The 24698-nt window shown below is 40.2% G+C and overlaps 1 protein-coding gene across 21 annotated transcripts in view; it reads left to right on the top strand.

The window, feature by feature from the left end:
• The window catches only part of LOC142391472 (neurexin-1a-like), a 250712-nt gene that overhangs the window by 168248 nt on the left and 57766 nt on the right, over positions 1-24698 (top strand). For all 21 annotated transcript variants that reach the window (XM_075477362.1, XM_075477349.1, XM_075477315.1 and 18 more), the window contains one exon: positions 4136-4317. In XM_075477362.1, the coding sequence (XP_075333477.1) occupies positions 4136-4317 (182 nt within the window). The remainder of the gene's footprint in view (positions 1-4135; positions 4318-24698) is intronic.

Raw genomic sequence — 24698 nt, 5'->3', positions numbered from 1 at the left:
GGCAAAAATGACACTGTGGATCAAACAAAAATCCCTAGAGGTGTATACTAAAATTTGATATATATCAGTTTCTTAGCATCATTATTTTGGATCATGGGGTGTGATGCACCATTTAATTATACAGTGAAGCTGTGAGAATTGTTCTCCTGCTCAACTCACACAACTGTAATTCACAGCTTTGCAGTTGCTGCCAAGTTAGAACGTGCAGCTAAAAAGACATCTAATTAGCCATGTGGTTCAACAGTTTTGCCCATAACCCAACTTTACTTTATCCCCTCACCTACTCGACCATTTAATTGTCCCAAAAGGTAAGACAGAATGAGTTCAGGAGCAAAAACATTGATCACATTGAGCCATGGTTTTCCCATAAGGCACTAAATCTTCAGGACCATTGATCGGAAAAAGCTCCTTTACCAGATACCAATATTGTTGGATTGGACAATGTAGTTGTTCTCATAAATCGTGCTAATGATTTCTCTGAAAACTGAAATGGTAATCCAATAGACATCATTAAGGTTCTTTTAATTGTACACCTCCCAGGAGGGGGCACAAAACCAATATAAACCAAGATGATGATGTCCTTATTACAGTTTGGTCCTTTTACATTAATTAAGCAAGCTGCAATTAGTGTATCCATTCATACATTTACACATGTTACAGTCACATAATATTAACTCATCATACTGATGTGTAAATCTCATCTCATTTCAACCTTAGAAAAAGCTCTTTTCCATTGTAGAGAAAAAAAAAAAAAAAAACGACAAAAAATGTTTCCACTCAAGATGGCGTCTCGAGACAGTTTTAAAAAGAGTTTACTGACTTTTAAATTTCACTCGGCAGACTCATGGAAATGACCAAAAAATTAATTTTGAAAAAGCAATACTAAATGCCACATCTTGGGTGATCTATTTTTTGCACCCCAGTCATTACAGGAATCCACAGCAGCAGATAGAGAGAAACGCAAGTGCGAGGTGCTGTCAGAAAGCGGATCTATAATGTCATCTCTCCTTTTCACATTTCCATCACAACTATGTAATTATGATTGGATTCCTCCCCAGTTTCTCGGCAGAGGTGGTAATATGAGGCGCGTTATGATGGCTGTTTTGGAGGTTAGAGGAAAGACAGTCTGCAAGCCTGACCTTAGCTGAGCAGTCAAATACACTGCCTGGTTTGTGTATCCTTCTCCTCCCACAACAATAAGGCACAGAGCCTCTATGCTTTCCTTCGCTCACACCTGCCTCTCTCTTATTATGACCCTGCCATCCCATAAAGTGCTTATAGACTAGTTCACTATGTTGCTTCTTTATTGCGGCATAATTCGATTTAGACATTGAGAATCCAATGCCAAGTGGGCTCAAATACACAGGCCATGTTTGTTATTCTACAGTCTACTATCCCACACACCTCTTAGGCCAAATGTATGAAAACTCCTGGGATGGTGCTACATTTTTAATGAAAGCAGTGTTTGATCTGCCAATGTTTATCTTCTTTGATGTTAACTGACACAGCGGAGAGCAGCCGGCTCTCACTGTAGTCCAACATGAGGACAGATTAATTCATTATCCTTTTAACAGGGGAGGCTTGTGGTTAAGGAGTTCATCCTGCAGGCCTCGTCCAGGATCTGTAACAGCCTTGGATAAGACCTTCTGACAAGTTGTCTCAGAGTTTTTTCGTACTATGACCTCTCTGGGGAAATGCAAATTAATATGAATGTAGCAGACGCAAATACATGTGGGAATATGTGAAGCAAGGAATCTCAATCATATTGCATTGTGTAGAGCTAAACCTTAAAAAGCATCCTCCATCACACATTTGCACTGGACCTTTGCCTTGTCCTTTATTTTACACACACACACAGATATATTTGTATATTCAGTGGCCAAATACAGAATAAACTGAAACTCTTGTTGAATTAAAAAAGGAACAAACAGGCAAAAATTTCCAGGACACTACTGTATCGAATTAGTAAAACAGATCCATATCAGGCCCAGTGTCCTTGGAGAGTATGCAAATAACAAATATGGAGTCAGTTCATAATTACTCCCCAGCACTAGAGCCACACCAGCAAGCTCCTGCCGATTTCATACCACTGCAAAACTGTGTAGGTGTGCCTTAGACATGTTTCACCATGGAGCTTAATCCTAACCAGTCCCTTTCTAAACTAACCAGTTTTCCACTGGTCATATTCTTGGATAGATTTTGCATAGCTTCACCACATATCAGCAGCCCCACATTCACTCACTGAATGCGTTTTGGAACCATTTCGAATTAGCCTTGATGGGACTGTCTCCCTTTCAATCCATTTACCACAAAGATCTACACTCCAGTCCATTTAAATAAGTAATTGTTACATTATCATGTTCACCAGCAGTAAATAAGCTGAGTGGGATAAAGGGGGTATCAAAGTGTATAAATACACTGAGTAGAAAATAGATGCTAAAGTGTGCTCCAACACAGACATAGTCTAAATGCACTTACTTATACTCAACTGGAACAAGGAGTGTTAGTTGGAGGAGACTTACAGACAGAGACAGCAGTCCATAGCGACGTACTTAAATTGGAAATCTGCTCTGGGACGGGGCAACATCATATTTGCATGAGTGAAACAAAGAGTTTTTAGTGGTAGCTGCCAGACTTCATGAAAAAGAAATGATGCCTTGCCTAGCAGTTTCTCACATAATGTCATCAAGCTCCTTGGCGCTTTATCCATTAGGAAGACAAAAATGTTTATAGTGTTATCATCATTAAGTTTTACAAATGCGAGTTATACTTTATGAAAACAATAAATACCATCATGAATCAGTCCGTCCCAACATAATTTGATAATAGCATTATTGTCAAATAATTGTGCAGCTCTTTTTATCGACTGGTTGACGGCATCTATTGGCTCAAGTGAGGAGTCAGAATTGGAGAGTGGCACACTTGAGTCACAGCAGCATTAAGAAAAGCCATCAGGAAAAAAAAAACTGAATTATATTACGGATGCAAAATTTATCGATAGTTTAATTTCCCTGTGAACCAGTTTACAAGAAAATAGTGAAATTACAGTCAAATGATTTACAATCTATTGTTCAGGCTAAGGCTGTTTAACTCTCAACACCTATGAATATTAACACCATCTCTCTCTTTCTCCATCTCTGCTTCTCATTCACACTCACACGTGTAAATGCACAACACACCAGCAGAGTTCCTTGTCTAATTTTTCATGAAGATAGTTGTTTTTATGCTAATCTGACAGCTGCATTCATTCCCAGCCTTTCTCACAGGCATTTACTTCCCAATCACGCCCTCGTTTATACTCAGTTGTACACACAAAGAAACACTTTCTTTTTTAACCATACTTCCTGTGTCTTGGCAAAAATGGATTAAAACACTATCCTAATCTTAAAACACTTTTAATAGACCATTGAATTGACAAGGACTTATTTTTAAGAATCAATTTGACTGGTCACCGTCATACTGCTGGAAGGCTCTTTTGCACTCATTAGCTGAGTTACTGGAAGTACTCTTTTATCTACCAAGTCATGCTTTAACCTTTAACACAGCTGCCAAGACAATGAAGTGTTGCAGAGAGACAGGAAATAGCTGGTGTTGAGGTTACGCGAAGGGCATAATTGGACCACTCTGTCAATAATGCTGTCATGTGCTTTGAGGCTGCTAATGAAGCACAAGAGATGAGGAGGTGCCCATTTGGCATACTGGTTATCTGAGCACCGGGGACACAACTGCAATTTTGTAAGCAATCGCTTTTGTCGCTTCTCTTATTCACTTTTGTCCGTTCCCTCCAGAGGTGAAACAGACAATGGCAATAAAACTGAGTAATTGCGCGGTATTATTTGGCAAGCATCATGGCTACCTGTCTCTCTCTCTCACTGAATTTTCTTCTACTCATGAATTGAGAGGAGTGAACTTAAACTCTCAGACAGGGCTGAGAGCTTTTCAAGAGTGATATGTTGCTCAGTGCTCTGCAAAGTCATTACTCAGCACAATAAAACTCCTCAGACCGACGTCGTTGATGTCAGCTTTGCTGTGTTATAATAGACCTGCGTTGACACTCTACGATTCATGCCTGGTACATGAAAGGTAATGCAGTTGGTAAAATGTTTGTTTTTCTTTTGTCCCTTTTGTCCTCTAGCGGGAACAACATACATATTTGGGCGTGACGGCGGACTGGTCACATACACGTGGCCGCCAAATGACCGTCCCAGCACGAGGGCGGACCGTTTGGCCATTGGCTTCAGCACGCACCTGAAGGATGCTGTCCTGGTGAGAGTGGACAGCTCCTCTGGACTTGGAGACTTCTTGAAGCTCCACATTGTAAGTTATAAAACTTGTTAATTATCACGCGTTCGAGAACAGTAAAGCAAATTATATACATTATACACATAATGCCAAAGATGGAAAAGGTTATTTATTTTTTTGTGTTAGTTTTTGGTTTGTTTTTCCTCTGCACAAGTGAGCAGGACGCAGTAGGAAACAGACTCCTACCCGCATACACCTGGGCTATGAGCCCACTCCAATCAGATCAAACCACACTGACACAGTTCTGATAAAGGTTGTTTTGTTATAACTGGATTCAGTAACTCTGTTGTTATACATGCACTTTGTTTTTTTTTTAAAAATGCATCAGATTCAATTCCAGGATTCAGGGGCTGTACCTATAACAGAAATTGTTGAACCGGTTACAATGAAAAAAGCTAAAAGTTGTGATTAAACTGCGAGCGCAACATACTTACAATCACGTACATCGGTGTGTATGATAAGAATGATGCCATGCGTGATTCATCTGATCTTGTCAACCTGTTATTCCCGAAGAGGGAAATGATGCAGTATGAGGGCAGGTTCCACGGTGCATCTGTGACCTGGACATAACTCTGCTGGCGACCACATGACCTTCATCTCTTTAGCACCCACTCACTGACAGCAATGCTGATGCTGGCCAGCAGCATACAGGAACAGTACACACGCCGGGAAGCTTCAGACCAGAACATACACAAACACGAAATTGGTCTTGAAGTTTGCATCAACCCCAGCTGCCCACACACCGAGACTCATGCATACCGTAAGCACACAGTGACATAAGCAGGCCTTTCCTGAGGACACAGAGCAGCTGTGATGTTATCCTTTTCAGACACCTCTGTGCCTCGCTTAGCGCGTTTTGTTTTGTTTTTTTCCCCATTTTGATTTTAAGCCCTAAAGGTATCGAGATCAAAATGAAAGGTCAAGTGATTTTTACCACTTTAGAATGGATGCAACCTCTTTTACATGATTACACACATGAAATGTTCAAAAGAAGATTAATGACTGAAATATGGTTGTAAAATGAGAACCACAATCCTGCGATCCTTTTGCATCGTGCAGCTTCTTGGGATCCTCACTACCTGCTTTAAATCACTTAGGCAGGGATACACAGAAGAGATTTCCTCAACAGACGGTTTTATGTAGTGATGTCCTCTCCAATGATTTGCATTTTTTAAATAAATTACTCAACAGGCTTTTGCTTTCTTTCTCATTTCACTTGCGCATTTTCAAGCTTGCGCATCTTAAAGTAATTTGAATATCAGGTAGTTTGTTACCATTCCGGCCCTTCCGACTATGGATAAAGTTGAATTCTTTGAAATCAGGGGTACTGAATACTTTACAAGTAATTGCATGAAAAATTTGTGTATGTACCATACTTAAAATTACATTGGGTTACATACAACTTAACTACCTTTCACCACAGACAATACAAAGACCTGCATTTCTCTGAGAAAAGGCGTAGGGAATGGAAACACAAGAGCTCTCTATTAGTTTGTATGCCAGGTTTTAGATTCGTATTGAATTAGAAATGAATGCTATGGGTCGGAGACAAGAGCCATGCAGACAAGAGAAGTAACAGAGGTCTCACATGTATGTTATAATGAAGCAGAAAGATCATGCAGCTTACAGCAGATGCATACGTAGCCTTGTTGATAAAATAAGTAGCACACCATTGACATTTTAAAGCGCAAAAGTGTTGATAAGGCATGTTCTTACATCGAGGGCAGTGGGTTGTGACAATCCTCTCTCCTCTCGCATCAGCAACCGCTATGAATGCTCTCTCCTATTTATTCATTTCTGCACATTAATCTGGGGTCTTTGTGAAATGTTGCATTTCATTAGAAAATCAGAGAAATATGAGAGAAGACTTTTAAAGAGAGGAGTGAGGGAAGCGTGAACAGAGGCATGAAAGTCATGCCATTTATTTGTGTTCATCTCCTTATTGAAGAGGAGCAATGAGGCTTTAAATGTATAAATAACTCACAGTATTTAGTGCATGCGCTGTAAAGGTAAGGCAGTGTTATGGCAGATGCTGATATAAATGTAGAGCCTTCCAAATATTCTATCAGTTGACATCTTTAAAAGCCAATTTAACATATGATTTGGCACTGAATGTGTTTTTTTTTTCAATTCGGTTTGTATGATAAGATGTATTTTTCATGTTTCATGCTGCAGCAAAATGAAATAAAAAAGAGAATATTTAATCCAAGTATTTCATGACATTTGAATACTTTTGATACAAACCCTCTAGATATGCATTCCACAATTGTGTCATCTCATTAATTACAACGCAAAGGACATATTTTACTGTACTTCATTAAACACAGTGAGCTGTGCAAAATTGCCACTTTGATGTGTTTCTTATGCATTAATAGCAGCACTCTGCTAGTCACCTGCAAAATTATTATCTCGTTGAAATGTACCATTAGTTGGTCACGCTGGAATATGAAATTAATAAGACAACATACTGTTCTATTTTCCCATGAAGCTGTGTGGGGAACTTGGTCATTTTACTCACTTTGATGCAGTTCTGTCAATTTTTGTTTTTACATTTAAAAAATTATGTGACAACTTGACTCCCATTATCAAGTATGTTTAAAGATATGTTTGGAGTTAATTTATTTGGAGGTGCCTATTTTCCAGACAATGCATTATAAAGTTGATCTGATTCATTCCAGCCTAATTCCTTTCAGTTACTGCAGCTCTGAGCAGAAATTGTCTTCGGTGGAGTGTATCTCCAGCTGTCCGAGATGGGATTAGACCAGAACTCAGTATTTACCCCCTCTTGCTCTATTCTCTATATCCCTCTCCCCTCTAATCTCCTGCGCCCATTTCATGATGACAGGAAACCCAGCGGGGCTTGAAGGACGCCATCTCAGCTAACACTCTCAGATGGGAATTTTCTGAGTAATATGTAGTGTATATGATTTAAATGCACCTCAAAGGAATCATGATCCTTCCTGCCTCTCTTTTCCATCTCAGATAAAGACAATGACTGTGAAGTCAGCCAACCATCAAATGTATGACAATCCTCAGGCTCATCACTGTAGTACACAAGCAAGACTAGACTCATGATAATGTTCCTGCTGTTTCTTAAATTATGATGATTCTCCACACTCCTGTTCAGGTTTTCTAAGGTGAAGCATATTCATAAGGCTTATAGTACCAGTGTCCCATGTGGAAATAAGCCTCGTCTGTACATGGTAGTGTGCTCCAGCTACGAATCTTTGTATATAATTAATTGCGCTGTAGCTGAAAGTCAAATCCAGGAAAAAATTCACAATGACATTATGCAAAAGAGGGAATTATGGATGTAATGATCCTGGGTGGGTTTGTGTAACAGAGCAATCCATAAGAAGAGGAACTGGAACTAAGTTTATAAGTTGTGGGTGTGCAGTACATTCTCTGTTAAACACGCGAACAGACGTCACAGTGAAATTTCAGCACAGAATGATTTAGGTAATGTAGATTTTATATTTATGCTGTAAAGGTATTTTATCCCATGCAAGGGAAGTCCAGAATCATTCATTTTACCACACCACCTAGGCTGTATATTTAGTATCGGGAAATCTATCTGTACATTTTTAGGAAGTAATTCACTCAGTGAGATGGTCGCTTTGTGGCTGTGTTCTTCCTTTTTGTTGTCAGTGAGCAGCCGTGACTCTTACTATCAGGGGCTCTCCTTAGTCTCAGGCAGGGCCCCAAGGGGCCCACTGAGCTTGTTTTGTGCTGGCACTCAATCTCTGTGTGGGGGTTGGGGACTTTTCTGAGCACTTTCTTCTTTCCCTACCTCTAATTGCATGCATCCCTTAACAAAAAAAAAAAAAAAAAAAGAAGCAATGAAGGCACTCTGGCTAAGACAGCAAGACTGTGAAGTTAATGTATTCCATAGAGCAGAGAGGATAGTGGAGAAATAATGACTCGGCGGTGCATTGCTCCCTTCGGTCCTCCTATAGCTGACTACCAGAAAGGGGGTTCTTCTTCTGATAGAAGAACCTTTAATTGCAGTTTCAGCTCCTGCTCTTTACCCTATAAATCATGTAAAATGGCCTGAGAAAACCCAGGGCTACTGTCCGAGTATCCACACTCTCAAGTTAGAAAGATATATTTTAGTAGTTCACCTCGCTGACACAGAGCTCTTATTATTCACCATTGCGTGCTTCATTAGGTGAATACTGCACAGTCTAATTTGACGCTACATGTTAGGCTGTTACCTGGGAGAGATTCAGCAAGTCTCACAAGAGAACAAGTCTCACGCTATCCCCCATACTCTTATTAAAACACCTGCCCAGGGAGGAGATCTTATTCTCATCCACTACTCCTGTTAAGGTCACTAATTACCTCTCATGCCCGCTCTGCACACAGACGTAGAACAGACTTGCATGCGATACCCTCAGGATTACCCGATGTACAGCTCTCCATGTAGCTTACTCAGTCAAATCACATCAGTCAATTATTACCAAACCTCTTGAGCAACTGACAGGTAGGTTATCATTATCATTACAATGCAGTAGTATGTTCATTAATCAGAAGTTTGGAATTAAAACAGCTAAAACTAGTAACTTTGTTTGTGGGTGCAGAAATCCATTTCTGTTAAGTATCTGATAAGTATCATTGTTGCGCTAGGACAGCTGTCACCTCCCTGTTTTGATGCCCATTTTTTTGCCACAAAATTTCAGCTGCTGTTTCCATGGTAACAATCCTAGTACAGCACTGGACTCAGTGCCGCGGTGATGATATGCATTTTAATCAGATTCAAAAGTAGCTAACCATATTATTGGCAATTTGAAATCATGAAATCAAGTTGCTCAGAACGAAAGTGTAAAACAAGAAAATGAGAGGTAAAATGGTATCTGCCTCCATCACATGGCAGCAAGCATCAGAACTGTAATATTGAAAATTAAAAAAAAGTTATATGCATACATATACATATATATATATATATATATATATTTATATATATTTTTTTTCTTTTTAGTTTATTTATTTATTTTAAGAGCTCCTTTACAACTCGCAGAACATGGAAGATCTATGAAACCAGTAGGGAAATATTTTGGTATTAAAAAGACAGGTTTGTTCCCAGTGACAGTCTTCATCACTGAATTGTCACACTCTGATTAACAAAGGGTGAGGAGTAAACACATCCAGAGTTATGGTTTGTGCTGTCACCAGTCACTCTTACTCGTGCAGTTCCCCCACCTCATAGAGACAATATTTTAAGACAGGCAGAACTGCCACTTTCATGAAAATCATCTGAAACCAACAGTGCATAATTTGAGGATAACCGCTAAAATGTCACGGATGACAAAGGGGCCACATTTTCTCATACTTCCGCTTTACAATTTTGTTTTACTTGGTTCTTCACCATTTAAGAAAATGAAATGGAACTGATTTTCCCGCTATCGTGATGCTTCTTCTGAAGGATCAGCAAATCAAGAAAGAATTTGAAGTATTCATAGATGCATTTAGGTTGAAGATTGATTCACATCATCAACCCCTTACTGTTGAATCACACTCTTCCACATTTATATTCACGTCTAGGTCCCATTTGTCCTTACTCTTTGCTTTCCCCTTGTCAGATAGTGTCAGTAAAACCAGATTTGCCATTTTGCTCATTAGTGTTTCTGGCAGTTTGTAGTGTGGCATGTGAAAAGCTTGGTTAATGACACTTTAAGGGTAATGTAATTGCTAACCACAATGAGGAGACAACACTGAGGAGAGTGTATTGGGGAGGTCTTTTGACCTATATGTGTTTTTTTGTTTAGTCTCACGACTGTGAATGGAAAGGACTCAAAGGTAACAGAGGGTAATGCTTGTATTCCCTTGCTTTTCGGGTCCCTTACACACAGAATATGAGTTGTAATTGTTTAAGCGGCAATGAGTGGTGGTAATAGTATGGTAATAGTGCTGGTGAATATAACATTGATTTTATGTCCGCTGTGACTGATTGTGGCAAAGGCCTGTATCAGAGAGTAAGCGTCCTCCTATCCGTTTTAATCATAGACAGGGCAGCCACTCCGCTTTGATGATGCACCTGACCTCAAAGAATCAAATCTCATCATATCCATATTGAGAAGGGACAGCGCTAGAATCACCATTACTCATCTATCAATTCCAATCATTTCTCAATTTGTTCAAGCCCTTTGCCACTACAAAGCCAAGTGGTCCATGAACAGAAAGTGTGTTTGTGTGTGTGTGTGTGTGTGTGTGTTTGTGCATGGGAGAGAAAGAGAGGGGCAGAATGATATGTGAGTATGTGTATTTGAGAGGGCAGGACAATACTGTGTCTTCACTTTTATTAGTGTAACAAATCATAGTGACTACAGCTTGTCATTCTCAAAGCTGTACATCAATACATTATGGGCTTGCCTCATACAAAGCAATATTGCCATTGCTAACATGGAGTAGATTTGATTTCATCGTCAATGTTACACTATCAGGCACGTCCGCTTTTTTGAGGTTACAAGGTTTTAGAACATCGACATTCTATTTATTGTTATATAATGGTTTGATGGTAGATTTTTTTTAGATAGGTTTAGCTTTACCCCGACCTCTCTAATTTCATGTATCACTGCAGCCATTCAGCCTATTTGACCAAATTCACCATTTACCTCTTCAGTCAATCCTGCGTAGTTCACTTTCAGATACTAAAATCCACATCTCCTTATGCCTATGCATATGTGGTAGTGAATTTATTGGGGGGAGCGTGTGCTTGTGTGCATTTAGGACATGAACGGCACAGCATGAAGTCACCATAGCTGTTGACTTTTGACACAGCTGCCCGAGGCCTCAGGGTGGGATAAAAATAGTCCCACTTTCTCACTTCATTACATCAAGCTAAAGTCCACAGTCCTCCAACGATCATGTTTAAAGCTTATTTTATGCAATTCATTATTCCTTGTATCTTCCCCATGCTTAATTCCAACATGGTTGTGATAGAATATGCAAACAGCTATAGGATGTAAAGGATCAAATTAAATGCTTCAGTTTAGTTCAAGTGATAGATTTGACTTTGTCATTTTGAGCCGTGTCTCCCTGGATCATTTATACCATTCTCAGTGTGATATAAAAGGTCTCCCACTCTACTCCTGTTTAACAATTATATGTATATGCAGCTGTGACTGCTGCTTAATTAGACAAAGGAGATGAAAACAAATACAGAGCTCAGGGTACAATATTGGTTCTTTCTTGTCTTCTGCCGTTGAATGTATTATATTATTAAGATTAAAAAGAAACTTCATCCTTTTCTGTTGTGTTTCTGATAAATTAGCAGACAGAACCACTGTGCATGTTTTAAAATATTAAATACTAATCTAACACTCTCAGGCACATCTTGTCTTCCCAGAGTTAGTTATGCCTATGTAAGAAATATTTGCCATGTAACTACAGCTGATAGTACTGTATCAATATTGTACAAAAGTGTAACAGTTTGGCTTTTATTAAGAGTGTACAAACTTCTTCCTGTACTCAGTACCTCACATTGGCTACTTGGTGTCATAATTTAACTGGAGCCTGTTGCTTTAAATTTCCATTGGTGTCGACTTGAGCTGCACAAAATTCATTAAAAACTGTGAAATTCTCTTTTTTTTTAGGATATAATTTAATCTTGAAATATTACAATATTTTCTTTAGAATATAGGTGTAGGTTCATTTGGATATGATTTGCATTTATTTATTCATGTTCTTAGTTATTTAATGCTAATTATCACTAATTTCATTGTACCCACCACTGAAGTTTTATGTTCATATCATACTCCAAAAAAGCTGTAGTATAAAATTTTTTTAATTAATTCACGCTCACATTATAATGTTGAAGCTGAAATTGTATGTCAAGGAACTTCAGTTTTTAAGAATAGGAAGTGTAATTTGTTCTGCAGGGGGAAAAAAAGAGAAAACAATATAAAAATCAATATTTCAATATCACAGTGTTGAGCCTCCTTCTTTAGAAATTCTGCAATTCGCCCTCTCTAAATATCAGATTCTGAGCCAAATCCTGTTGATGACGATCCATTCTTGTCTTATCGATACTTCAAATAAATCCCAGTTTGTGGGTTTCTGTTTGTCCACTTTCCTTTGAGAACTCCCCACAGGTTCTCAATGGGATCAAGATCTTGGGAGTTTCCAGGCCACGGATCCAAAATTTTGATGTAATGATTTCTAAGCCTCTTCATTATCACTTTTTCCCTGTGACATGGTGTTCATCAAGCTGGAAAATGCACAGATTGTCACCAGATATCTCTGGGATCATTGGAAGATGTTGCTCTCGGAGCATGCTTTGATACCATTCCTTGTTTATAGAAGTGATTTCGGACAGAATTTAGAGTGAGCCCACTCCCTTGGATGAGAAGCAACCCCACACATTTTACATGTACGTGCTTCACTGTTGGCAAAACTCATGGGAACTTTCACCTTTATCTTCTCAAACAACCGATTTTCCAGAAGTGCCTTAAGATGACATTTGTTGTGATTTGGCGCTATATAGATAAACTGAACTGAACCTAATTGAATGGAATTGAATGGGGTATCATCTGAGAATATAACTTCTGCTGTTCAGTCCTTGTACTGTATGCAGAAATGTGTGTTCTTCTTGGAGAAAAGTAGCCTTTTTACTGCTCTTTTTGCCACTAAGAAAAACAAAAGTCTTTGTCTAACAGTGTGCGCAGAACCACTCACACCCACGAGTTTCCACTCTTGCGCAAGTTCTGGATATTTAGCAATCTGATTTCATAGCTGACTCCTCAGGACAATACAATCTGGGCGCTTGATGGACACTCATGAATGTCCTGAAGCCCTCTTCACCTCAGTTGAACCTCTCTCTGGAAGTTTTTAAAGATATGGTACACTGTTTCAGGTGTACTATCCATTGAAGCAATCTCTTACCATCTAAGGCCATTTTTAAGCTAAGCACAAAAACTGAGGCAGCAAAGTTAGTGAAACGCACAATGTGAGTCAGTGCCAAGACAATTGGCCAGGACTGCAGATATTTGCCTGTACTTTCTGCACTGCACTGTAAAAATCAGCAGAGAGCAAAGAGCAAAGTCAATTTGGACTGGGCCATGTCCAGAATTACAGATGAAATACCGTCCAAACATCTCTGGCAAAGAAAATTCTTCCAGGTTGCCTCTCGGCTAATTATTCCATAATTGTTCTTGGTGCCTTGTTGTTAATGTCTTCCACAGGGCTTTCGGTGGGGCTGTATGAAATATTTATACACAAGGCTCGCCTTGTTCTGGTCAACTTAATTACCTTTTTCAATGCTGCACCGCTCTCATCTCCAGCCCCTTGTGCTTTCCATACAAGTTTGTTACCCACACATAAATATGATGTGTGGGTAACACATAGAAGCATGCCGTGTTTAATTATGTGCTGCTTTTGAAATTTTGTAGCATGCCACATTGGGTGTACTTATGTTTGCTGCTGGTGTTGTAGCAAAGGTAATCTGAGCTCATAATTATTTTGTAAAATTTTTTTTTTACTGGCAAGAATATCTTCTCATCCATAAATGAGAAATCAATGCTGCCTTGTTATAGATTGCTTTCACCAATAAACCACACGGACTCATAAACCATTACGAATAAATGAGCAGCAGGAAGCAAAAGAATGAGAGGCAGGAACTATCATATGGACATATGGAAATCAACACAACTGAAACCAAACATGACTAGGGTAGGTGAGGTGGGGAACTGTATCCGCTCCTAAAATGTCTCAGACAACCACATTGTCAGCAGAAACAATTATCCCCCTCTTGGCCCAGCGTTTTCATTTATGAATAATAGATTTAGTGGTCGTCCCTGTATCTTCCTTAACTATCAGTCAATATTACTGAGTTCCAAATGAGATATAGGGATTTTAACCCCAGTTTTATGCTGTGCATCATTTGACATTCAAGTCAAATATCCCAAGAATGATGTTTATATTTCTCATTATTATTGCTCATGGGGACAGTTTGTTGTCTTTCAGCTGTAAGAGCTGCATTCAAGCAGGGTGCTCAAAACTGAGCCTCTGGTCATAGATTCGTTGTTCCACAGCCTCATCTCAATAATGGGCTTTCTGTGTGTTCACATGAGATTGCATGTGTGCATGAACATTTTTGTCCTCCTCTCCGTTATAATAAGGGCTGTGCAGTGATGGGCAGCAATGCTGCCTGTGCTAGAGCAAACAATCTGTGACGTGCCAGCAGCCTACATGTGCAGCACACCTCATGCAGTGAGATCAAACAGACAGGTACATGTTGTTCTTTTGTCCGCTTCCATCCCCCAGGTAAGCATATGAGATTAGAAGGGCACGCCTCAATCTGTGGCCTAATTTTCTGCTCACTTTATCCACCATGCAGCATGCACTACCTCAGAGAGATGTTGCAGGGAGAGGTTTGAGTTCTGGTTATGTTGGAGTAAATGCTGCAAAATTGAAGAGGAGTAAAACTCTACAGCTCGATCTATTGGTCCTCTAAATTGTTAAAATGTTTAACGATTTGGTTTGCTTTTCTCAGGAGGGCGAAGCAAACACCTTGACAGCAGTAACTAAAAATGCATGCAAGGCCCAAGTCATTCTCTTGTCTGTGTCTCCTCCCTTACCTGGCATAATAAATCCGTTATGCTTGAGGTATGCTCTTCTCCTTAACCTCACCAGGGCATTTTGTGAAATAGCCTAGTGGCTTACAAAGAGCGACTATGAAAGATGTAGAAAATTGTTGTGGGAATTCCGTGTCTCTGCTGAATACAGACTGAGCCTGACACTGGAAGTTAAAGTTTTATTCTGCTGCAAGCACTGACGCATTATAATGGCTGTTCAAACCCAAACCCAAACCCAAAATATCAGCAGTGATCAGTTTACTATAAATCTGGAGCTTACATGCAGTTATGCTGGCGGGTATTGCATATTACATGCTCCATTTTGTATGGTTTAACATTGGGGGGGTGTGGGGGGGTGCTCATTAGAGATCATGTTAGTGAATAAGATCTAAGTAAATGATAGAGTATCATCCTACTCCCACTCCTTCATCCCATACAGTAATTTCTGAAACAATTATTGACCAAAATGTTGCTATTTATAAGATAATGTAACAGCTGTTGCATGATAGTGTCAGTCACCACCATTCTTCAGTCAACGGCAGCATAGATCGATGGACAGGCACTGCCAGTAGTCTATAAGTAAGTGTGTGTGTGTGTGTGTATCATTTGACTTACAAATAGATAGCAGAAGGTTGGGAAGAAGCAAGCTGAGGGGGGCAGTGTGATGCTATGGACAGTGTTCTGCTGAGAAACTTCAGGTTCTATCATTCATTTGGACATTTCTTTGATTGTGATTTTTTGTTGCAGATCACCACATTCGCCCCTTCATGACAATGTGATTCCCGGATAACAGTGGCCTCTTCCAGCATGAGAATATGTCACATAGTAAAAAATGTTCTTCAGTGATTCGATAAGGGTGACAAAGATTTGAAAATGTTGACATGGCCTCAGACTTCACCACATTTAAACCAGATTGAGTTTATGTGGGGTGTGATGTGGTTCTTACTGATGTGTGGTATGTGTCTGGCAGTGGTTAAAGGTGTTATTAAATTAGAAACTATTTCTAAGGCTTTTAGCAGCTGTATGGCAGCAGAGGCTCATACAGGGTAAACATGTATCTTCAGCAACGCAATGCCTGGTTAAAAGGTACTTGGGTACGCTTAATCTATGTTGAGGCCATAACTATGCATGTCATCACTACGTCTATCACATGCCTCTATAAGGGAATAACAGTTGTTGCTATAGAAATACAAAGATGAGACACTTTAGAGATGAGAACTTTATAAATGGGCATATAGTTGCATTTCTCTTCAGATCTAAGCGTTTTGCTTTAATAGAGTATTCTTCAGTCATCTGTCGCCTGATGCCTTCTGAATGGTATCCTTAGTGGCCAGCATCATGATATATCCATAAAAGTGTGGGCTGGAAAAACCAATGTGCTCCACAAAGGCTCAACATCTTCAGGGACTGTTAACACAAGACATTTTCAGAGGTCTAATGGACTCCAAGCCTCAATGGATCAGAGCTGTTTTGTAGCATGAGGACAAACGACACAGTATAAGTTCAGGTGGTTTTCATCCTGTGGCTGGTCTACGTTTTTCCAAGCTGGAAGTAATTGAAAAATCATTACCACTTCATGAAATCTTAATGGGTGCTGTCAATTAGAGACAAAGTAATGGGATTAGCCAGGAACTCGTGACGCCATCGCTATTTAACAGCTGGCAGTAAAGTTTTTGTGTCCATCCAGAACTCAGTTGTTGCCATTTTTATTGTTTTCAGTTTTTCAATACATCTACGATGTTTGGTATCATTGTATCAACAAGAATGGCCACAGCTTAGAATGTATTTTGTCAAGAACAAAAGTATGCAGTTTAAATATGTTGTTGCTAGCGGTCCAATAGGAAGGGGTTGGCTGACATTATATCAAAGGTGGTACCTGACAGAAAGATATGATATCTCTTGCCACCCTGGGGACTTCCTAGGGCACCCTAGGAAGAGAAGAAAGCAGTGGCAGGAGGAGAGAAGCTGTGTACTGGTCACCCGCAAGGCCTTATCTGGCTGTTATTATTTCACCACAAAAGACCACAGAGGCCATATCTCATGCCCATCTCTTTGATAAGGACTGCTGCTACAAACAAAAATCAAAGACAAAACAGAAGGTGTGCAGGAACAAAATAACAAAGCAGAGCAAAGCTTCTTCGGCGTGTTAGGCGTGTTATTACCTTTCGCTGCAAGATGCCTGATAAAGACAATGAAGGAGGAAACAACAGAAGATAAGTTGAAGAAAAGAGTGAGGATAAAACTGAAAAAGATTGGACTTTGTAAGAAGCCAAACATTTCATTAAAGGAAAATCCTGTTACTGGTACATGGGGAAGAAAACAATAACTCGAATGGACTGGAGTGCACACATGAGCTCTGATACATGTTTGTATGTTTCTGGAAAACCACTGAAAGATTTTCAGGTGCAGCCCGGTGAAAAGCTCTGTGACCCTTTGTTACTGCCTCTGCCACTTATTTTAATGTACCAATGTTGTGTTTACGTAAAAATCTCTGTGTCCTTTCTGCAGTTTGACGTTATATAACATGTGCAACTGTATTATATGTTTTTGTTATGTATGCAAGATCTATCTCCACAGACATCTGCAGTGAGAGATGAGACATCTTACTTGCCCTCGGGCATGACTTTTTTTTTTTTTTTTTTTTTTACAATATTTGATTTAAACATTATGTTCAAGTATACTGCATGTTTAGGAACAACACGCTTCCCACAGCTTCCAGCCCCCTCTCCCAGCTCTGTGCTCCACTAGGCGGAGTCACAGCCCAGTTTGGGCGCAGAGATGCAGACAGTTCTAATTCACAACATTTATCATCATGGCAGCAGTGCTTGCCTCCCTGGCCTGAACACTCCCCCTGTTATAAACCGGAGCTCCAGGAGAACGCTGATTCAGGACTTGCCTGATATCAGATCAGTATTCTACCGCAGGGCGAGAGCTATGTTGGTCCAACTTGTATGATACATTGTTGTCCTTGTAGTAGTGTAGATACACATGAAAGGACTTCAGTTCACTGTGTGGTTCAGAGATTTTATTATCTCATGAAAATGGATATTAATTTGTCCTTATGAAAACACTGGCATGGACAGCAAAGACCTTAAGTAATGCATGGCAGCCTTCAGAGCCACTGGTCATGATCACCTACAAATAGCACTTTGAATCCTTTATGAGTTATGTAGTCGTGTATTTATCAGCAGAGAGATCTTTTTCAGCATGCCAAAACCACACCGATATGGCTACACTTATAGTGGTTTATATGAATGCAGTCAATAGAGCTGCAGTAGATGCTGTGAAAAATATATTGTTTGACTTCTTGAAACTTGTTCTCCATTTAATTTTTGTTAACAGAAGAAAAACAGGGAGAGATCAATGATGTCATTATTTTCTCGCTTTGTTATTTTACCGTCTCTTCCGAGGGATGCTGTTGCTCCACCTTGTTGCTCACTAATGAAAATGTAGCTATTCGTACAAAATGTCAGATTTGTAATTACTTCACAGTTGGACAGTGCATTTCTTAGTGGTGCAAGACATGCTCCCAAAATGGTCACCCTCTGAAATATTGCATTTCGGTCCCTGTGAAATCTGGATTTATTTGCGGCGGTACGCTGTGATGGTGGTCAGCTGCCGTGATGCTCCTGCCAGCCCTGCACACCATGAATTTTGAGTACACACCCAGAAATCAGAGTTATAGTTGCCTGTGAAGGACAGATCCCATGGCAGTTTGCTCATGCATGTGTAGTGTGAATGTGTGTGGGTTTGCGTGGCTTTGTGTGTGTTAGCGAGTGTGGATTGTTCAATAAACTCATCACAGACCTCATAAAGAAAGTTGACATTTACAGCAAAGAGCAAAGGTCAAGGAGGTGGACCTGATGAGATCATGATGGAGGGAAGGCTGTTTTCTTGCAGCCACCCTAAGAAATTGGGAAGAAAAACACCAGGCTTTTCATTTTGTGTGTATGGTGTCAGTTTTTACATACAGTACAAAAATAATTTATTTTCTGTACAAACTAACTAATGGTTTATGAAGCACCCAAACAGTGGCTGATTGGGCCAGTGTAGACAGATAGTCTGATAATGTAGATCTAATTAAGACTCCCAGAGTGGGACCGTAGCGTATGTCTCTGCCGACCAACACACTCGGGGCACAGCCATGTCCTCATTAGCACAAACAGTGTCACCAGACCTAGTCGATATACATCCTTAAAATAGGGTAGAGAGTGAAAATTGGCCCGGCTCTCTGAAATCATTCTGATTTTTGAAACCAAGGCCTGCCTGCAAATGTGAGCTGCGACTAGAGAGGAAGTTAATGAAGACAATAAGACAAAGAGGAGGGAGTCATCAAGCTTTGAAAAACCCCAGTCCTCTGTTTGGGGACTGGAAGTGTTGCCAGATTGGCAGCGGAACCTTATAGGCCCCTCGTACCTTTGATGAAACATTAAAACTTGACAGACACACTTCCCTTTGGCAAAGTTCTACCTTTTTTTCTCTCTCTGTTGTCTGACTTTGTCAGAACTGTGAAGGTTTGTGTTTGTCTCTGTGAGAATGAGAGTGAGAGTTAAAGGCAATCGGAGAAATATCGTATGTGTCTATGTGCCTGCTCCTGTGTGTGTTCTGGGTGAGCAGTCATCTGATGAACTGCCTTGCGTCGACCAAGGCTTTTGCTCGCTGCAGCCAGTGAGATCCTGTTGTTGTTGTGGTGTTGGTTAACAATGCTCATCCCCCTGCACCACAACTCACAGAGCAGCAGTAAGAGGTTGGCAGACCCTAATGGAAACGTCATCTTCCAGATAAAAGATGGCCTGGCTTTGATGAGAGATGGAGTTATGGCGGGTATATAATAAAAGAACCATTTCCAATCGGTTCTGAAGCCAATTTAAGAGTGCTGAATGAAGACAGACAGTGTCATAGACAAACTGAAAGGCTGGTAGAGGGGCCTTTCAGTGCCTTGCTGCATGTTGGTGGGGTTGGGGAAATGGTCCAGCTGATACTGAAAACTTCAACAAATTCTGAAAGTTTGGTTTTCATTGGGTCTGTTTGAGTGCAAGAAAATACTGGCGGAGACTGAAGCGACAGAAAAACAAGGAAAACTATGGCGCTGGAACCAACAGAGTGGTGCTCCGGGATAAATTAGCAGACCTTCCTTGTGACTCCTGTGTGTCAGGACAATTGTGCATTACCTGCCAACGTATTTGACAGTTGCAACCAACAGACAAACAAAACATGTTTTCCGCCATGGTTGTTGTTTGTTTGTTGTTGTGTGTTTCTTGCCAGAAAACTCCCTCATCTGGTTATGTAACCGCTTGAATCTCCACTTGGGCTTGAAAAAACATGGGCAGTTTGTATAAGATCTGCTTTGCTTCAGGTTGGGCACCAGCTTTGACACCATTCAGAAAGGACCTAACAACAGGCTGCTCTAGACTGTAATCCAGAACTCTGCAGTTTTTCACTTTGTATGGTCTTAAGCCCAATTCACACGGGATAAGTATTACCTATGGATCACTGGTAATTCGCAACTACCCCCGCACCTCTGTATTTTTTTGTGGCTCATTCGGACGGGACAAGCAAAAGTCTGTAATTTACTGAAATCACAGACATCATGAGCGGATATTCCGTAATTGTCGTAACTTCCTGTTTTGCCCCGTTGTACCTGGTTGTACACATAGGTTGAACACACAGGTGTGCGTTCAGACGGGACTTAAATTACCACAGGACGTCTGTGTTTCGCCGAAATACAGTAGGTAATTCGCGGCGGAATTATTACCCCACAAATCACGGACATGGCGCATTCGCACAGGACTAAGAACTCAGACATTCTCCGCAATTATTCCGAATTACGGGGGGTCCATAGGTAATACTTATCCCGTGTGAATTGGGCTTTAGTCCACAGAGAGCTAGAGTAGTGTGACATCAAGCTAGCGTAGTGGTCTTTTTGATATCTCCTGTGTGTTACAGCAGTGACGTCCAGGCCAAGCAAGAGACCGCATGGTAATGCAGTCTGTGTAGGCGAGCGTTATGGGTTTATTTTCCATGTTTTCTATGTGTTGGATTTATTTGACAAAGTAAATTAGCACTTTCAAAGAGGTAATGATTTGATGATTTGTGTAATATGCAAGCGTGTTTGCAGAGCCTTTTTTTTTTATACTCATCACATACAGTACCACATCTACCCACACTCACTGGTTGTGAAGGTGCTTTAGCTTGTATACATTTACATATTTATTGCCTGAAGCCTTGCATAAGTAATATTGCCTCAGGTGTGCACAATGAACATGAAGCACTCATGATCACACCACCTCTTTGATGGTTGTAAAATTAGTTTAGAAGTTTTTCACTTAACGATATTCATTGCATTGTCAAAAATTGAATTGCTTGTCAAAAATGAGAATTGTCTCTCAGCTGTGAGAGCATTTAAAAGCATTTACTTGGTTACTTGTTTGCATATTGCTGAGATGTTGTGTAGTGGAGTGCATAAAATGCTTTACTTTACTAAAATAAAAAAGATAGGATTTCCCCAATTTCTCAAGCATGTGTGCCTCCCAAACCAGTGGCAGTATCTCCTGCCTTATGTTGTATTTTGATCTTTATTTCCTACCTGTATGGAATTCATTTGATATCAACATCCTGTCGAGCAGTTAGTTTGTTAGGGAACAACGGGAGGTGATATTAGAGTGAGACAGAGGATCCTAACAGTTTCAAAGGCTAAATCGTGTAGGAGCAACAGAAAAGACAGAGCCCAGTCATTTTCATCAGCCTTCTCCCTTTGCTTGTCTTCTTTTCACTTTCTCTACTGGAACACACAGTGTAATGTGATAACAGAGTCCCAATTTTGTTTCCTTTTCCCTCTCCATGTCTGCTACAGTATCTGTCTTTATCTCTCACCGGAACTATTAAGAGGATTAATCAGGCTGTCTTCTGGCACTTCTTAGATGCTCTCTGCTGATGGGGCTCTTCCACAGGAGAGGCTGGTGGGTGGATGGCAGCATTTGGAACATGGTGGCACTTTGATCTGCAGGGCAGATTTACAAACTAGGACTTCTAGCTTTATGTCAAAGGGGTGAAGGAATAAAAATGTAAAAATGAGACCTGTTAGGTGATTTTGAAGAGAAAGTGCACACCAAAGAAAGTTATTCCCTCCCACAGAAAATGCTGCTCCTAAAACTGGTTGAAACGCCTCATTTGTAGTCCAGGCTTTCCTTTCTGGTATTGACAAATTTGCCATGTTACACACTTGTATAATACCGACATAGTTGCAAAATGGGCCAAAGAGCTGCTTTTGGTTTTGTAGAAGAAATATTTGGCGGAGCCACGCAATTCAGAGGATGATAACATTTCAGAGAACATTTTTTAGTTTTCCTATACTTTTCAGCAGTAATCGTAGTTGTTCTTTTATCTTTTCATGAATATTTCAGCTTCCTTGTGAGACACAAATACGATAAATGACTCTTGTATGCCCTCCACATTGTCAGTTTAATGACTACAAAGCAATATAGCCTGTGTAAGTGCCACCCCACCACACACAACGCACTATGTCAACTCAGCTTAATTAGCAGAAAGGATAACAACCTGTAGTGAATAATGGTTTTTAATTATGCAATTTTACCGCTTCTACAAGCAAGATTGGTGTCCATGGGATGGATGAGGGGCAGTCGGGAAGGAATCATTCACAATCAATTTTCACCTCCAAGCTGAGGAGATGGTGAATCTACATGCAGCAGCTGAAAAGAGAAAATTAAATCCAGTTTCCATCACCATGATAAAGTGATTACACCACATCAGAAAGTGTCCTGAAGCCAAGTACAGAAATCTAAGCTCATGCATGTGCCTCCAACACCTACTGACAGCGATGCATGTTTCTATGAAAATCCCAGTCTGCCACACGCTTCCTTACCTCCTTCTACCTTTCCCATAAGCGCACACGCACACATAAATTCATGTCCACATACACGCAGAGATATAAAGAGTCTATTGAGCCATCACATGAATTAATGTTTGGTAGAATGAACTTGGATTTGCTCTGACCATAACAAGGCTCCAGCGTTTTCCCTCTGCTCGGATATCCAACCTTCATACCCACGTTACACCTGAATGACTCTGCTAATAGAAGCATTTTATCAGACTTGCAAGCAAGAGGCCTGGCACGGCCATCTCTTTTTATTATTCACATTGCCCGGGTCTCAGATTCCATGCTCATTTAGGCCCTGTGACCCTCTCTCATCGGGGCAGCGCACCAGCCCTCCTTCACAGACATTGACACAAACTATTTTGCATGCTGGAGGATGCACTCTGGGAAACAATTGCATTCAGTAATGTTCAAAGGTGCTCATGCTTTACTGTTATTTTCAGAGAAAAATAAATCTATTTAAAACTATTGATATTTTTGCAATTTCCCATATTTAAAGAAAAAAATGCCTGCGTTGTTCGAGAATGAAAGCATCTCAGCGAGCTATTTCTAAGTAAATTGATTCAATTTAATTTTCCTTCATCCTTACCGAAGAGATGATTTCTCCGTCAAAAACATCGTGGCAATTTGAAAATCTTTCATACGTTCTTTTTGATTTGTATTAGCATCCTTAAAGTCAATGTTTTCACTGTAGAACAGATCATTCCCTAATAGCTTCTGGCAAAGAGTCCTTTGCTTCGACTAGCATAGGAAAACAATTCCTGGCTACATGGTAAATATTATAAAGACCACATTCAACTACATGCACTATAGCTGAGGAGAGCAGCAATGGAAATAATCGTTTAAGAAATTGACACAGTAGGGTATTGGAACACAACAGTTTGGTCTTCTTGTTTTCCTGGCACCTTCACTGGTGTCAGAACAGACAGTAGGTGAGTGATAGGAGGCTGTATAGGGACCGCCACGGATCATTACACATTAAAATGTAGCAGCTGTAAGTCAGTCCACTCAGTCTATCAAAGCTTTTGAGGTTACTACACCAACCTCTACCCCAGCCTTTGTGTTTGTGTGTGTGGGTCTGGAACAGCTGCACGAAGCGTCTGATGCTCCACTGCCAAATGTCACAAGCGGCCCGTCCTTCTGGGGAAATAAATTGGCTCTCTCTTAAGCAGCAAGTATTCAACAGGAGCCGCGGCATATGGAGAGAATCTGACGACTCGAGACGACTGTTTGGCTTTTCTCGTCTTGATCTGGACAGTACCTTGATGAGGAGTGTGCCTTTGTGAGGTATTCTGTTTGTGGATAAAAACCACTGTGGGAAACTCATGAATCCTTAATGTGAAGCAGAGAATAATCCTTGACATGTTGTGTTTCTCTTCAGGTGCTGCTTAATGTCATTTAACAGAGACCTGAGGTCTGGGACATTTCAAACTGTTGGCTTGTTTTGATGACTTCATTGGGTCCGATTTGTGCATCAGTTTGTATCATGGAAAATATTGACTGTGATATTTCATCATGTCACTGTTAATTAAGTTTAGTACCTGATGCAAAGTAAAGCTGAAACTAAAGCTAAAGGGAGTGACTGTGTTTTGCACGAGCTGTTTTGTGAACCTTACTCGCCGACATTTAATTTTGGCATGATGTTGGCAAAAGGCCAAAACCGTTACCATTTATTCCGACTGGAACATGGATTTTTATACCAATGTTCAAGGTAAATCATTCAGTGATTTAGTGAACATTTTACAAAAAAAAAAAAATCACAACTCTAGACTATTTCAGAGATATAGATATAGAGATTTCAATTTTCTTGTTATACGTTTAGAATACTGAACGATAGGTGTAATTGCTCATAACAGCAGTGAGCACATGTTTTGCGAGGCAACTCTTTATCTCAGATACTGCATAGTAGATATACACTAGCAAGAACAAGG

This window comes from Odontesthes bonariensis, chromosome 2 (assembly GCF_027942865.1).
Source record: "Odontesthes bonariensis isolate fOdoBon6 chromosome 2, fOdoBon6.hap1, whole genome shotgun sequence".
Classification (NCBI taxonomy): Eukaryota; Metazoa; Chordata; class Actinopteri; order Atheriniformes; family Atherinopsidae; genus Odontesthes; species Odontesthes bonariensis.
The sequence above is the reverse complement of the archived record's forward strand: the minus strand, read 5'-3'. Positions and strand labels throughout refer to the sequence as shown.